The 16265-nt window shown below is 40.0% G+C and overlaps 2 protein-coding genes across 6 annotated transcripts; one reads left to right on the forward strand and one right to left on the reverse strand.

Annotated features, from left to right (window-relative positions):
* The first annotated feature begins 4530 nt into the window (after positions 1 to 4530).
* On the forward strand, positions 4531 to 9339 carry tapbpl (TAP binding protein like). 5 transcript variants are annotated; one of them, XM_027029195.3, is made up of 9 exons: positions 4531 to 4704; positions 4876 to 5088; positions 5192 to 5461; positions 5671 to 5871; positions 6454 to 6621; positions 6801 to 6904; positions 7017 to 7245; positions 7396 to 7462; positions 7749 to 9339. In XM_027029195.3, the coding sequence occupies exons 1-9, from the start codon at positions 4659 to 4661 to the stop codon at positions 7753 to 7755; spliced, it is 1305 nt and encodes a 434-aa protein (XP_026884996.2). In that variant the 5' UTR covers positions 4531 to 4658; the 3' UTR covers positions 7756 to 9339. The 5 variants fall into 5 exon arrangements, with proteins under 5 accessions (XP_026884996.2, XP_026884995.2, XP_081552814.1 ...); XM_027029194.3 differs by having other exon boundaries at positions 4532 to 4704; positions 7746 to 9339; XM_027029193.3 differs by having other exon boundaries at positions 4533 to 4704; positions 7393 to 7462.
* vamp1b (vesicle associated membrane protein 1b) lies at positions 8493 to 15331 on the reverse strand. The gene is made up of 6 exons (XM_027029196.3): positions 14932 to 15331; positions 14685 to 14766; positions 13847 to 14000; positions 12175 to 12333; positions 11777 to 11828; positions 8493 to 9339 (listed from the first exon to the last, which is right to left on the reverse strand). Coding segments are annotated over exons 2-6 (384 nt in total). The 5' UTR covers positions 14687 to 14766; positions 14932 to 15331; the 3' UTR covers positions 8493 to 9322.
* Positions 15332 to 16265: the final 934 nt, after the last annotated feature.

Consider the following 16265-nt stretch of genomic DNA (forward strand, 5'->3'; position numbering starts at 1 on the left):
ACATTTTAAAACCGCTTGCCATAGGTATTCCTTGATCTTATAAAAACAATTTTTCCAACTATTGTTACGACCCTCGGTTGTTTTGTTTGTCAGTTTCTATGTATTTTGTTGCAGGTTGTCTTGTCATCCACGTTTCCATCACCGCACCAGGTGCTGACGATTGACGGTGATCGCAACGTGTGGCCTGATTGGTTATCCTATCTTACCCCACCCTACATATATCCCGTTCGAGGAAAAGCACCAGCAGCACCTTTGCATACTTGCCATTTTGTCTATTTTGTACCTTTGTTACTGAACAGTTTTGATTTTTTGGTTGTGAGTATGCGAGGGTTTTGTGTTTAGTTCGGTTATGTCTGTACAGAGTATGTTGGTCATAGAGATGTAGGGAGATGAGCCATTTATTTTGGGTACTTTCTTTATCCTCTGATTTGGTTTAGGCGGTTAGGGCTCGTTTTTGTTTATTCTTTTTCTTGTTAGGCAAGTTATTTTATCTGTTCTCGTTCCAGACCTGTTTGTTATTTTGGCATCGTCATCTCCCAAAGTACACCCCTCTACGAATAAATACCACTTTTACTTTATTTTATCCTTTTCCCCATCTCTCCTTTTTTTGTTACGGTCCAGAGCCTAGACCAGGTCATAACAGAATTCGTTGTTGAATGTCGGAAGGATGATTTGTTGCTGATAGCAGATTTCTTCGATGTAGTGGTGCCTCGTAGTGCAGCTAAGTGGATAGTCAAGGCCACACTGTATGATGAGCTTGTGCGACAGCAGATTCTTCCAGAGGCTGATTGGAAGTTGGGTGTTGTTCACTTGCCTGAGTCTCCAGTCCCAGCAGAAGCTGAGGCTGAAGTCAAAGATTCAGTGTGCCTAGATCCCACTACTCCCTCTCTGTCTCATGTAGATCCGATGCCAGCTCTACGTATGAAAGAGCTGGAATTGGAACTGAGTAGACAGAAGGTTCGTGCTCTTGAACTTGAAACGCACCAAGATGTTAGAGTGAGGGAACTTGAACTAGAGCTGAGACAAGCCTGTTCTGTTCCTATTCCACTTGCTAACTCTTGTCCAGTGCCTACTCTACGCAAGGCGCGTGCCCTTTCCCCGTCCCTTCGCCTTCGCCTTCGACTCCGTCGATTTGTACAGGTTTTGATGTCAGCAAAAACCTGACATTGGTACTCTATTTCCGTGAGAATGAGGTTGACACGTATTTTCCCATGTTCGAACGTATTGCAACCACACTACAGTGGCCAAAGGAAGATTGGTCGTTAATGTTGCACTGTAAGCTAGTGGCAAGAGCTCAGGAGGTGTGTTCTGCTCTTGTTGCAGCTCAGCAAAATGACAGCACATTGTCTCAGTGTTTCGCCAATACCATAGATAAAGAGAGGTTATCTATGCATTCCATAGCCTATTACGTAGACTATTACGTAGTGTTTTGATGTGTAATTGGACTCCTCCCAATTCTGGTACAGATCGTGAGTGGAGAACCACATGCCAAGTGATAGTACTGAAGCCCCACAAGATACATGTTTTGACTCTTGCAGATGACCATTTCTTATCTGGACACCTTTGTATTAGGAAAATGTATCAGTGTGTGTTACAATAATTCTTCTGGCCAACGATAAAACGGCATGTGGTCCAATTTTGTTGTTCATGTCATACTTGTCAAGTTGCAGGGAAACAGAATCAGGTTATCCCGCCAGCTCCCGTGAAGCCCATTCCAGTAATTTGTGAGCCCTTTGAATGGATTATTATTGACTGCGTAGGTCCGCTCCCTAAAACAAAAGCAGGTCATGTATTTTTATTGACCGTTATGTGTGCTACCACTCGGTTTCCTGAAGCTGTTCCTCTTCGCTCCCTTAAGGCCCCAGCCATAGTAAATGCTTTGATTTTTTATTAGTTTTGGTCTGCCTAAATACGTTCATTTTAACCAAGGATCAAATTTTATGTCGAGACATTTCCATAGAGCTGTGCACCAGCTGCAGGTAAAACATCTTCTATCTAGTGCTTACCATCCTGAATCCCAGGGTGCTTTAGAAAGGTTTCACCAAACCTTAAAGACCATGTTGAGAACGTTTCGTCTGTCACACAGGAAGGACTGGGACGTGGGTCTCCCCCTCCTGTTTGCTATTCGTACTACTCAGGAGTCACTCGGATTTAGTGCAGCTGAGTTAGTGTTCGGATACACCGTCCGAGGACTGTTAAAGATGTTGTTCCTCCCCAGCTAATGTTCTTGATTGTTATTGAGTTCAGTGAGCTAGCACATAAAACCCTAAACAATACCCAGTGTACTATGAAGACTAGGTACAATTTGCAAGCTGTTCAGAGATCCTTCCAGGAAGGAGACAAAGTGTTTATTACCTTAGCTGGGTTCTGCCCTTCATTCTCAATTCGCTGGTCCGTATGTGGTTAAGTCACAATTGAGTGATATGGATTATGTGATACAGACACCTGACCATAAGAAAAAGTCACGTGTCTGTCACTCAAACGCTATGTCTCACCTGATGCTTCCACAACTGATGGTAGTAGTTGTGCACCTGTTCCGTCCCTAGTCATAGCCCCAGTCACCTGCCTCATATTAGCTGGTGCTTAGCCTTTAAAATGGCTTAAAATACCCAAAAAATACATAATGCAATATTTATCATCATAATTAAGTCTACATTCAAAACTAAGTCTATGCTTTCAGACACAGTCAGTTTTCTATCTCTGTGCATGTGCACAAATGCGTTGGTACTTTTTCAATGCTATTTATCCCTTTTCCTGGTCCTTTGTCAGTATGGTGTGACTCCCAGTGTGTGGTTGGCCCTCCACTGGCCTAGCTCATTAAGAGGGGATGTCAGTAGATGAGCATGCTCCAACAATAACATTCCCCTGGCATGTCTTTTTGCATCTTCCAGTGATGGGAGAGGGTACTGTCATAGCAGAACAGTGGCTCTTGACAGTAGCTAGCAATATGATGTCCAATATCAAGCTATTTACCCACACATATTAGAGGTATGTTAATTAGTGAAGGGAACACAACTCTGTAAGTGAAAATACATTTTGAAACAAAATATTTTGTTTTATTTTCCCCCTTGTTAATCATTATTATTACTTTATTGTAATATTCAGTATATAGTATTATTGCTACATTTTAACATTAGTGCTCACTTCTTTCAAAGTGCATAAAAGCTCCTTTTTCAGTTCAATATCTTCAGTTCAGAAAGTTCTTAGCTGGGTTCCCTTATGTCACTCCCAGACTGACAGCAAACTTGCAAGGTACCTTTGAATCCAGTTTAGCCTAAAGAGTAATGGTGCCTTCAGTGTAATATTGGTGATGCATTTTCTGGAACAAACCAAATAATTCATAAGCTGTATACATAATCAAAACTAATGTGTAAAAAGAGCTTTGGCTTGTTTTGTTTAGACTCTGCCAAACAAGCTGGCCAAGTGACAGTCATGTTAATATGGAACAGCCCTGAACATTTCTGTGGCCTTGAAGTGAAAGCACAGATGAGGCTCAGGGTTCTATAGTTCTTTTGAAATAAAACTGAGACCAAACCAATAATTCAACATTCTGAGAGTCAATCAACCTAACAGTTTTTTGTTTTTTTTTCACATCTACATTTACACTGTCTGATGAGTGTTTTATGGTTGACTCACTGCAAGCACATTGTAAGTGTTTTTCATTCAGGTTTAACTGATGTCCAAATCATCAGCAGTGTTCTTGCTGCAGTATGTGACAGAATGGCCCCCTCTTCCTAGAGTCCTCCTGTCCGAATGACGTGTGTGTCCGTTGCTATGCCACTGCATTGTTAATTGGTCATTGGTCCTTAGTTATCGTCTTTTTTAGTAAGTGTATCTAAAGCTCTGTTTGACTTTGGACAGACAGTAAAAGCAAAAATATCTAGGTTTCTCAGATACTCTTCCCTCCCTATTGTGGATAAAGAAAGATGCCAAAGGAGAAAGGATGTGTGCAGTGATGATAGCAGAGCAGTATTTGTTTTGTGTGTGTGCGCATTGTTTTCATACTGGTCAAATAGCTATAAAAAAGCTCTAACAAATTATTATGTGCCTTTGTCAGCTGTTTTGCTTTTTATCCTTTTTTGGTTAAAATGAATAAATAAAGCAACAGTTTGAGGATACTGCATTATTGTTGTTGTTTAAATCATAGATTTACTCGGGTTAATGTCTCACCGTGCAACATAACGACTTAAATTATAATATGGATACTTTATGCTTATGTTAATGAATTAAACAAGTAACGACCGTGATCCATACGCTTTACAGAAAAATTAGTAGAAGAGTGCATTTACCAGCCAGTTGTTATCGGGTAACATGGACCTTGTTAAAACGAACAGAAACATCGTGTTACAAGACAGGTTCATGACTTGTTACTGCATACGACTGACCGAACAGCAATAGCTGCCTCGATCCATATTCATAGTCATTCATTCGTTTTCATAATTCATATTCATAATTTGCGCAGTCCACGGAAGGTGGAATTTTCGTTTTAAATCAAAAGTGAAAGTAAAGTTTGAGAATACCCAGAAATCAACAGACATTTACGTACGACCGCTCCATTTTCTTTTTTTGTTCGACTAATCTGTTTAGGTGTAGCCTTGTTTGTGTTCAATTCCAGAAGAATTTATGCTCTTCTGTGTACTTTTTAGTCGTCATCGGCTATGCTTAAAATTATTATTTTCGGCTGTCTGAACGCGTTGGCCCACGGTAAGTTTAATAAAGTTCTTTCACTTTAAGCAGGCCGTAGGGTAAGCTGTATTTTATCTGCCTATTACTCGAGAATAATATCTCTAAAGAATGCCTTTGTTCTACCCGTTTGTGCGTAACGTTATCAGCATTATATGTGCTGTCTCTTGTTTTCCCCATTATCGCTCTCAGGTCTGGAAGGTGCTGATGTAGTACTGTCCTGCTCCCTAATTGAGGAGGGTGGGGGGATGGGGGGCATGATGGGTGGATCTCATTTCACCCGCACTCCTGCTACTCTGGTCTTAAGGGACCTTCCCATGAACTCTGACCTCTCATCAGAGACTATAACGCCGTATAACCCCCCTGACACTCCTAATGCTGATGACCTCATTTTTGAGGTCATAGGTAAGACTGTTGTTGAAATGAGCTAAAATAATTTTTCTAGTTTTCTATATTACCTTCCATTCATTCTCTCTCTCTTTCTCTGGCTCTCTCTCACTCTGGTTAGTATCATCATTTGAGATACCAGAAGCAGAATCCCTTCTGCATGCTGACTGTAATGAACAACAGGTGATTTGTGAATTGAGCCAATATGTCCCTCGGGGTACAAATCCGGATTCCTTAGCTTCTTATTTCATTGGATCTATTCATCTTGAAGGAGGTGGAATCAGCTTCACTTTGGTGCTGCAGACAACATCTAATGAGAATGAGAAAGCACCACTAATACAGAGCAAACTTAATCTTCCTCTCAGCCAGTGGGGAACACTACTCACAGATGGTACTGTCCCATTAAACAAATCTTTGTCAACCCATGTAACATTATCTACCCATCCATTATTTTGTTCACACACCCATACTTTGGAAATATAGCTCTATACTATTTTTTACCAGTTCCACCCTTCCATCTTGTGCAAATTTCCTTCACGACGATGTTAGTCCTCACCTATGCTCTCTCTCTATTTCTCTCTCTTCTCCCATCTTCTGTAGCTGTGTTTGTGGTCTACTCTCGTTCCCCATCTGTTGTGGCTTCTATAGGCGATGATGTGATTTTAGACTGTGGCTATAAGCAAAGAGACACACCATCAGATCAGAACGTGGGACTGGAGTGGCGGTGGCAGCATAGAGGAAATGGGCGGAAGATTCTGGACATGAAAGCCCAGAGGTTGGAGACTGAAGGAGGGACACAGGGTGAGTGACAGGTTGTGCACATATTCAAAGAACTTTGTGGTTGGAGATGAATTATCATTACTTCTGCAGTAACATGTGTAGGTATTGCTGCCTCTTACATGGACACAGTGGAATAGGAAAGTGATTTAATAAATGTACAATCTTAATTTCCCCCCCAAAAAAAGATGGCTTGACAGAGACTAATGGGTCAGTTATGGCAAGTTATAATGTGACTTAAAAGTCAAGTTTACATTTTAAAGTGACAAAGACATTATGACATCATTGTAATTCAAATAGTAACTTAAGATTTTTTTATATTAAGTTCAGTTTTGACCTCCTTTAGCTAGTCACAATCAGAAGTAACAATTGAAATGAATATGGTATTTATTGAACTCAGAGCATTGCTAACAGTAAAAACCACTGCTCAGCAATGACCTTTTTAAGGTGTCGATATTTCTACTTAGTGAACTGTGAATGAACTTACCAGGCTCAGGCTTTCACATGGTATGTTTTATCCATAGATGTGTTCACATTTTTTAAAGGGTCAATCACATAATTTACCAGTCTGTATTTTTCTCTGTTGGTTTGTTTGGCTGCTGGCAGTGCACGTGGAGAGAGATGGGATAAATGCAGACTCTGCCCTGCTGCTTAGGGATGGAAATGCATCTCTGACCATGAAAGAGTTAAAGGTCTCTGATGAGGGCACATACATCTGCACCATTAGCTCTGCAGGCTTTCAAACCCAGCAAATAATTCAGTTACACTTAATGCGTAAGTGTCTCATCAGTCTATGGACAGCGCATTGCTAGGCATTCTTAGTGCTAAGATTTTGAACTTAAGATTACATTTGTTAAATATGTGTTTGAGGGTATTTTCATCAATTTTCAATTTTCATCAATAGTCTTTAACTTGTTTAGCATCTGTGTGCTAACCCCCCACCCCCCAAACAGAGGCTCCTAGAGTTTTACTCAATGAAAAGAATGTGATATTTCAAGATGAGCTGCCCAAGAAATTGAACTGCCATTGTGAGCGTTACTTCCCCCTGGATGTGAAGGTTTGTCCTTTACACTTGAAAGTTGTCACTTCAGATGCGGTGAACACAGGTTTGTAGCACTTGTGTTCCTGTCAGAAGCAGCTGGCTCTAGTTTGTATGTGTGCTCCTGTAGGTGGAGTGGTTTTCTCAGCCCCCCACGCAGACTGAAAGCATCTCTCTGACAGAGAAAGCCTCTCTCTCCAGTCACCAGCAGCATAGCGATGGTACTTTCTCTCTCACATCCTTCCTTGTGATTCGTCCCTCTGAGCAGCCACCTGGAACTGTCCTTACCTGCAGGGTCTCCCACTTTGCCCTGCAAACACCCAAGGATATCAGCTTGACAGTAGAAACACTTGAACCAGGTCAGAAAATACCCAACTAGGTTGAATCAAGTGGATTTTATTGTCAACTCCTGATTTCATTTGTTTGTATTCATTTTTGATTGTATTCATGTGTTTTCAGATAAGAATTAAGTCTAATTTTAAAGCCTTTTCTCTTAATAAATTCAGCAGGTGAATATAATTGGATGGTCCTGGCAACACTGGTTTTGTCAATACTGTTTTTATATCAGGCATTAAGGTATGTATATAATTTTGTATTACAGATTAGTAGAAGATTTGTGATCTATATATGTAATTTTATGAAGAAGTAATGCTATACAGTCTTAATATTAAAGTGGTACATTAGGTATATTTTAGGAAATGATCCTTTAACTCCAGTTTTACAAGAGTACTTTACAACTGCTCATATTTTAAATAATGAGATTCTTATGAGACTTTGTTGACCAGTACAACCAGACCTCACTCAATGTTTTTCATATTAGCAGATCGAGTGACATATTTCTTGTTGTCTGATATATTAGCAGGTACTGAATAGAACCACGAAGGCAACGAAAACATGTCCTGAAAGACCTGCAAAGACAAAAGATTTATTTATTACTAGAGGATTTTTGTTTGTTTGTTTTCAAATGGCTGTACTGTAAATTATGGGGTTATGTGTTGTCTGTAAATTATACTTTTTTCTTGTTTCGTTTTTGTTGTTTTGTTGTTGTGTAAAAAAAAAAGGTAGTGTGAACAGTTTGCATATTCTTTATTGGCATCAGCAAAAGTGTTAAGGTAAATAAGCATGCTACTAAATTCTTCTCTGGTTTCACAAAATGGTAATACATGACATATTGAACACTCCTACATAATCCTTAAATGGCATTTACATTTAACAATGTGTCATATGTCCTTATTAAATAAATCTATGAAATGAAAAATGTCGCTTCTTGAAATATCCAACAGCTGTACTGAATAGAAAAATAATAAAGTTTATGTCTATGAAGGAATCTGATTTAAAATACTAATAATACTACATCATTGAAATACTTAATTTTTCCTTTTCACATTTTATAAGTGATTGATAAAAGTGTATGTATTGGCAGGCTCATAGTTTTAATATTTTATACACTCATGGAGTTTCATGGAGGATCTGAAATGTCTATCTGAGCTGTACATTAGGCAGTAGGCATTTAGGAATGAAATTTATAGAATAAGCTTCTATGGCTGTGTCCAATCTTCCATGCAATTCATTAGACACAATTTCTTATGTTCAATAGGATTGTGGATGTGAGTGTGTGTGTGTGTGTGTGTGTGTGTGTGTGCGTGTGTGTGTGTGTGTGTGTGTGTGTGTGTGTGTGTGTGTGTGTGTGTGTGTGTGTGTGTGCGCGCGTGTGCACGTATGTGTGTTTAGGTTGGACTGAATAAATTTTTTCCACTTCATCTGTCTAAATGAGAATATTAAAGAGACTTAAAGTATTAAGCATGGTATCGTGTGTGTGTGTGCGTGCATGCATCTGCTAGTCTTTCTCCATGTTTATATGAAACTTTGTGTATTACCCATACTTCCCCCCTCAAACACTGCCTTTTAGTTATAATTTTATCATCCACATACCCTTCTTTACAGTCTCCCTCTTCCCAACCTTTTTTAGACAATCTCCCTAATACACTCCCTTTAAACTGTATGTGCACTTTAAACTGTATGTGTGTGTGTGTGTGTGTGTGTCTGTGTGTGTGTGTGAGTGTGTGTGTGTGTGTGTGTGTGAGTGTGAGTGTGTGTGTGTGTGTGTGTGTGTGTGTGTGTGTGTGTGTGTGTGTGTGTGTGTGTGTGTGTGTGTGTGAGAGAGAGAGAGTGTCTGTGTGTGTGTGTGTGTGTGTGTGAGAGTGTGTGTGTGTGTGTGTGTTACTCTTAAAGCATATGTGGATGGCCCAGCAGGTGGGGAAGAATGCAGAGCTCAGGTGCATCTCTTTACTATGGTCACACTGCAGTATCAGCTGGCAAGATGGAGAGGACGAGAGTGAAGAAGGGTGGCAGGAAGAGGCATGGAGGTTATAGGAGTGGGCTTTTTCTGCTTTGCTTTTTCCACCTCCTTTAATCCTCCCTGCGAGCTCAGTGAGGTTATGAGAAGAAATACACTGAAGACGTAAAAGGAAGATACAGAGAGGAAGTAAAAGGAAGATAGAAAGAAAAATACAGGGGAAAGGACAGAGCAAGATCAAGATGTCAGATCCCAGATAATTATTCAGATAGCACAGAATAACATTATAGACTGTCTCAGTATCCATGTTCTTAGACTGCTGCATGGTTAATGTCTTAAACAGCAGTAAATGAATAATTCACACTAATGGGAACCTGTGTGCACATGGTTCATTCTAGGTCTTAAACATGTTGACCAACAAGGACACCTACACAAAAAGTTCACATTTACTAAGAACAACCTTTGGGACATGACACTGTACATAAATACATTTTTGTACTACATTCTGGCTAAATGTAGTTAGAGGCTGCTAAATGCTGCTCAGTCAAATGCTAGCTGGTTTGGAAGAGTGCATGCAAGTGAAATTGCTGTACTAATTGCAGAAAATATATAGTCAATTGAAAATGTTGAAATTCTATGGTTTTACACATCAGGTCAAATCATCTGGGCTTTAGCAGGTCTTAAAATTAGTTACCTCAGATGATCATTACACAGATTTCATTTTTAAAAAATGAAGTCAAAATGGAGAAGCCATGTTTGAAAAATTAAGTACACCTCATGCATACAATCATAGCAATAAGTAATCATTTTCTGTATGACTATCAGTCTCTCACATTGTCCTGGAGGAATTTTGGTCCACTCTTCTTTACAATGTTACTTCAGTTCATTGAGGTTTGTGGGCATTAATTTATACGCAGCTCTCTTAATGTCCTGCCATAGCATTTCAATTGAGTTGAGGTCTGCACTTTGATGGGGCCATTGCAACAACTTGATTCTTTTCTTTTTAAGCCATTTTATTGTAGATTAGCTGGTGTGCTTGGAATCATTGTTCTATTGCATGACTGAATTTTGGCCAAGCTTTAGCTTTCGATAGATGGCCTTTAGTATACCTTGGTAAACAGCGGAGTTGATGGAGGACTAATGACTGCAACATGCTCAGGTCCTGTCTCTGTAGAACAAGCCCAGGTTAGCCCTCCACCACCGTGCCTGACAGTCAATATGAGGTGTTTTGTTGATATGCTGTGTTTGGTCTTTGCCAAAAGGCACTGTGAATTATGGCCAAACATCTCCACTTTCATCTCAAGTGTCCAAAGGACATTGTTCCAGATATCTTGTGGTTTATGCAAATTCACGTTTGCAAACTTAACTCATGCTGTTAAGTTCTTTTTAAAAAGAAAAGGCAACCATTTCAAACAAGCCATACTCTACTATAATACTATAGTTATATAACTGTCATGAGCTTGAACATTAATGCTACCTGAGGATTGTAGAGTCCATGATATAGCTCTTGAGTTTTTTGTAGTTTCTCTGAGCTTTGCATGGTCTGACCTTGGGATGAATTTGCTAGAACATCCACTCCTGGGAAGCAACTATCTTGAATGTTTTCTACTTGAGAATAATCTTTCTCACTGTAGACTAATGTACTTCAAATAGTTTGGAAATGGCCTTATAACCGTCTCTAGATTGATGGGTAGCAACACTTCTCTTCTAAGATCATTGTTGATGGCTTTCCTCCTTGGCTTTGTGTTGTGCACACATGTGAATGCTCCATACCATCTAACTGCCAAAACATCTGCTTTTATAAAGGTCGTCACACTCGCTGTTAATCAGTTAATCAAGGGCATTTGATTAGCAGCACGTAGCTGCTACTTACCCTCTTCATTTCTACAGAAGTAGTAAGGGTGTAATTTTTCATGCACTGTTTCTGCATTTTGACCCAGTTTTGTTAAATAAATAATGATGTGGTATAATTTGTCTTGTGTTGTTGTTCATCTGAGGTTCCCTTTACCCAATTTTAAGACCTGCTAAGGACCAGATGATTTTTCATTTCCTGATATGCAAAACCATAACCATAGAATTTGGCAGACTCTTTCCCACTCTTACAATTATTCAATCATGTTACAGATGTAGGCAAGTGTACTGTTAGTAGTCCTACCCATGGACTCTTATTGGTATAGCATAGAGCACTTGCACAGATGGGGACTGAACCCCAACCCCCCCACCCCCCCACCCCCCATCCCCCACAGGAAAGCTAGCGTTGTTATCCACTACCCAGCTCTCTAAAATGCAGCTCTCATTATTGGATTTCTTAATCTGATTTCTAGGCCATACTCTAATCTAAGAAATCTGACAGTTTACATGACCACTTGAATAATCAGATAACTGGAGAAATCTGATTATGATTTGATTATCAAGCACATGTAAACGCACTCATTGTTAGTTTAGGGGGCCTGTTGTGTGGCCAGTAATTTTACTGAAGCCTTTGAAGTCAAACCAGATACTGTACCAAAAACATCTATACACTATACATGCACCTTATATATTGGTTAAATACCCACAACAAAGCTGAAACTAGGAGTTCTACTGAAACTCACAGAAAATTATTCCAACCACGATGACTCCAATAATACCCATCATAATCATCATCTAAAGAAACAAGAAACAAAACATGGTTAAATCACAGTGACACTAGTCATACATGTGGAATATGCCTCCCCATTTTCTAGGGCATTGTAGCCACACAGAAATCCAGTGCACACAAAAACTGGCTCAATATTCAATCTTGATGCATCTCTATTCCTTCACCACTACAATCAAAAACAAAGATGTGCACACCTCTATTAAGTTATCTATGTAGCCCAGAATTGTAAGAGGTTTTCTTTCGATCCTTTTCTTTTTTATCTTCACTCAAAGCAAATGATTAAATACATCTCACAACAGTTTGCATGTGTTTGCTTAAGAGGTTCATTTATAGGCTGTCAGCCATGCTCACCTTGCAGTTCTTCCACCAGTACTTGTTCTTCAGCTTTGCAGCACAGCTCTCAAATTGTGATGCCCCAGCCTGCAGTGCGTCGGCCCTGTCGTCCAGCTCAGACAGTTTCTGGTCCCTCTCCAAGACTTTATCCACATTCACGCGCATGATATCCACCACCTGGGCAGAGCAGGCCAGCGACATGATATGGGTATTTTTAAGGTTTGTTGAATACTGAGACTGATTTGGGTTTGGCTGGGCAGAAGAGAGTGTATTACAAAATGAATAACCTTATACTTAGATTGTGTCCCGATGTAACATTTAGTGCACTGTAAAAAAATTTTACAAAAAAGAATCTCTTTGATTTGTTTTTGTGTATGTTTTTCTAATATAGCACAGTCAGTAACTGATTAGACAATGACACCATTTTGCCTCTGGACTCCAGCACTTTGGATTTGAAAGGAAATAACCATAAAGTTAAAACGTAGAATGTCAGCTTAAATTCACAACCATTTTTTTATATTGCACCCTATTTCATTTCATAGTTTGCTGTTTCCTGGCCCACTGTATATCAGTACATCATTAGTTAATGCACAGTAGTGCTAACAGAAGGTCTAGCTCTAATTCTAGATCTGGCGGTTTCAGATGGAGTTTGCTGCAGTTATCTATCAACATGAGAACCAAAGAAATACCAATACCAGTAAAAAAAAAAATAAATAAAAATTAATCAGTGACATAGACAAAATATTAGGTGGGTCAAAATCAATTGTACATTGTTAATAATATTATTTTTATTATTTTTAAATAAAAATAATGAACTAAATAATGAGATATTATTCTAAGCATAAATAATGAAATTTTGTTTAATCTTAAACAACAAAGATTAACTATGAACAACCACAGCTGTGATGGATGGATAACCTCTATTAATTAAGAACATAATACTGAACAGATCAAAAACACTCCAGGATGTAGGCATACACATGCCAAACACAGGTCCATCATGACCTCAATCCAGCTTGACCTCAGATGGAGGTAGCATGGTGGCATGGACATGATTAGAAGAATACTATGGAAACTACATATTACTAAGGCAACTTAGTAGTATGTCTAGCCAAGCAAGCAGTCAGAACTGAACCCATCAAAGCCTGAATTGTATTACTGAAGACAATACTGTAAGCAAAAATTATCCCACCCTATTAATATAATTAAATTAAAATAAAATAAGAACTTAAAATGGCTGACAGACCTTCTTGGCAGAGAATCACTAAGGAAAATACCCAGTATATGATGATGATGATGATGATGATGATGATGATGATGATGATGATGATTTTGGTGGGGATGGTGATAATGATGATGATCTGGTTTGCAGACCTGAGTCATCAACTACAAAGAATTTTCAACTATGTACTAAGCATGACATTTTTATTTAAGACCATGCTAATTCAATTATTTATGGTCCCCTGAGTTTAACATTTCAACCTCATACCAATTGTTTTATTCACATCCAAATCAAAATAAGAAAAAAAACAACAACAAATGTAGCCACTCATTTCCCATAAAGGTATTTATTCTATGACTACTGCTTGAGTTCCAAGTTTAAGACAGATAATCCAATAGCATCTCTTATTTCTCTCCTCATTACATCTTTTCTTTTTTACTTTCCCACTCATTCCACAACAGTACACACCTCTTCCACTTGCGCTTGTGTCTGCTGTAGCCGGCGGTTACTGCTGGTGTTTGGGGGAGGAGGAGGACCTCCAGCTGGCGCACCCTCTCCACCAGGAGCACCAGGGGCTCCGGGGGGCCCAGCAGGGGCCGCAGCGTCTGGAGCTGGAGCGGACCTGCGCACAGAGCCAGGACATTGATGGAGTGATGCAGTGCAGCAGCCATGCTCTCACTCCAGAGTTTCCTTTATGAAAAGTCTGTTAATCCCTGTCTCTTTAAGCCCTGTTTAAAACGCAGAGTTGAGCTGGACATGGCATGACTTTGAATAACGGGGGACGGCAAAAAACAGTCACCAGTCAGGCACAAGGTTTATTACTGCATTGAACTCACTCAGTATTGCGCAGGTTCGGTAATTCTGTTAGTACAGGTTTTATTCTTTCCACCTTGCAGAGTGCAGGGTGCAGAGTGGCTAAATTTATTCTGAGTATCTAAGAAAGGTCTTAAAGATTCAGTATAACCTCACTACATACAAGTATTTTATAAATATCAGTACAATACGAATTTGCTTTTCCAAAGACGAAAACATAAGTTACACAACATGAATGTTTTGCAATATTGAGACTAAGTGACCTCGCAGCAATACGATATTTTCAATGGACCAGAGCATCTCCCACAAGTCAATAAATCCGTAACACATACATTTAGCTCTTGTGGAAAATAAGCAGCTTGAAAGTGACAACAAACAGATAAAGTAAACGCGCGGGAGGATAATTTTGATTATAAAACACAAGACACACGAGTGCAGAAACATTTTAGTTTAAAATAAAAGCGATAGGGTAAAGCTCCGCACTGATACTCACATCCTCTATGCAGCTATTTCTTATTGCCCTGATGAAGACGACGGTGGAGGAGTAAGCTGGATACGAGATAGAGGGGTAGGGTCTGAAGTCAAAAAGAGACAAGGAAAGTAATTAGGAGAAGAAAAACTCTCTCCGAGGAGAACACAACAACCAGGTCTGATCGCTTCTCGCGTCTGAGATGCAGAAATTTCACAACGAAGCACTTGCTACAGGAGTCGTCAGCAAAAGTGCCGCATTACGAATTTACCGCTGGCTAAAAATTCAGCCTCAAAGAACAGTCCGACGAGTTCTGCTGGTAGAACGTTGAAGTGCAGAGAGAAAGATCTGAGATCCCTTGGAGGTGTTTGTAATCCAGTTATGGCGCTTTCTTCTTTGCGTGAATTCCAAGAGAAATCACGGACAATTAAGTCAAAAGCAGTTCGCACTGAATATATACAAGTCTTCAGTATAGTCTTGCCCAGGTATGTGACTATTTCGATTTCCCTTGGGCCGGCTGCCGCTAACACCAACGCTGTCCTCTTCTGACGAAAGCGACGCGCGCATAAACATCTGCGTGCGATGGTTTTTGGATTAGCGCAGCGTGTCTGCGAGCTGTTCTCCTCTACTGCAATAATGCGTCGCTCCCCCCTCGCAGTTACGGTTGGACTCGTAATGACGGTGCGGTACAGCTCCGAGAAACCCCCACCCCCTGCGTTCTCTCTCTCTCTCTCTCTCTCTCTCTCTCTCTCTCTCTCTCTCTCTCTCTCTCTCTCTCTCTCTCTCTCTCTCTCTCTCTCTCTCTCTCTCTCTCTCTCTCTCTCTCTCGGGACGGTACTGCGGTACACGACTGTGCAGGACCCACAGAATGTTGAGTTTGCATGTTTTCGCGGTTCAGCTCAGGCCCTCTCCTCTTGAAGCCTTCGGCGTAATTTTCAGCAGTAACCTGGTTCTAAACTGGATATTTTGTAGAGCTCGTGCTTGTTAGAGAGACGCTGTAGTAGCAGACAAGCCCTTTCACCCTGACATGCTTTCCCATTGTGGCTGCAGCTGCTGAGGTTTGCACGGAGAACAGACTCCTCTCTCCTTACAACAAGGTTAGGCCAACTCCACGGCTGAAGTAAAGTGACTGTAAGGTGACAGTTATCTAATCTGTGTACGAATGACTACCGTAAAAAGATAAGTAATCCTGATAATAAAGCAAGATTATTACCAGACCCCTCAGAGATATCAACTTGTGTGTTTCTTGTGTGATTCTGTTATTAGTGGGTCATAATTTTTGTATAGATCTGCTGGAGTTCTTTGGCTCATGGTGTTCTGGAGGATCCCAGGATGTCTTGGTTTTTAGTGTCCTTGCAGACAGATTTTGCTTGAGCCTGACAGAATCAATAATGACCATAATTAGTTGTCTTAAGAAGATTCCCACAGTCTCAGATGTATATGCATGTTTGTATTAGAGGAGAACCTTCTTAAAAGAAGTCTTCTGAATGATTAATTGACAAGGAGGTTGAATATTACGTTAGCTTCAGAGATCAGGTGACCCCAAAATACAAACATCTGCACTTCTACAACTGTAATCCTCACTTTTTTGCTTATTGACTGCTT

This window comes from Electrophorus electricus, chromosome 14 (assembly GCF_041902795.1).
Source record: "Electrophorus electricus isolate QZ-2024a chromosome 14, ASM4190279v1, whole genome shotgun sequence".
In the NCBI taxonomy this organism is placed as follows: Eukaryota; Metazoa; Chordata; class Actinopteri; order Gymnotiformes; family Gymnotidae; genus Electrophorus; species Electrophorus electricus.

Bases quoted from the DNA above. Each gene is read 5' to 3' on its own strand.
- tapbpl (XM_027029191.3), top strand. From the start codon at position 4,659: ATGCTTAAAATTATTATTTTCGGCTGTCTGAACGCGTTGGCCCACG. The intron at 5,462-5,670 runs GTACTGTCCCAT...CATCTTCTGTAG, and splicing joins GGGAACACTACTCACAGATG to CTGTGTTTGTGGTCTACTCT. The intron at 6,905-7,016 runs GTTTGTCCTTTA...GTGCTCCTGTAG, and splicing joins ACTTCCCCCTGGATGTGAAG to GTGGAGTGGTTTTCTCAGCC.
- vamp1b (XM_027029196.3), bottom strand. The intron at 12,334-13,846 runs GTGTGTACTGTT...TGCTCTGCCCAG, and splicing joins CACAAGCGCAAGTGGAAGAG to GTGGTGGATATCATGCGCGT. The intron at 11,829-12,174 runs GTGAGCATGGCT...TTGTTTCTTTAG, and splicing joins ACTGGTGGAAGAACTGCAAG to ATGATGATTATGATGGGTAT.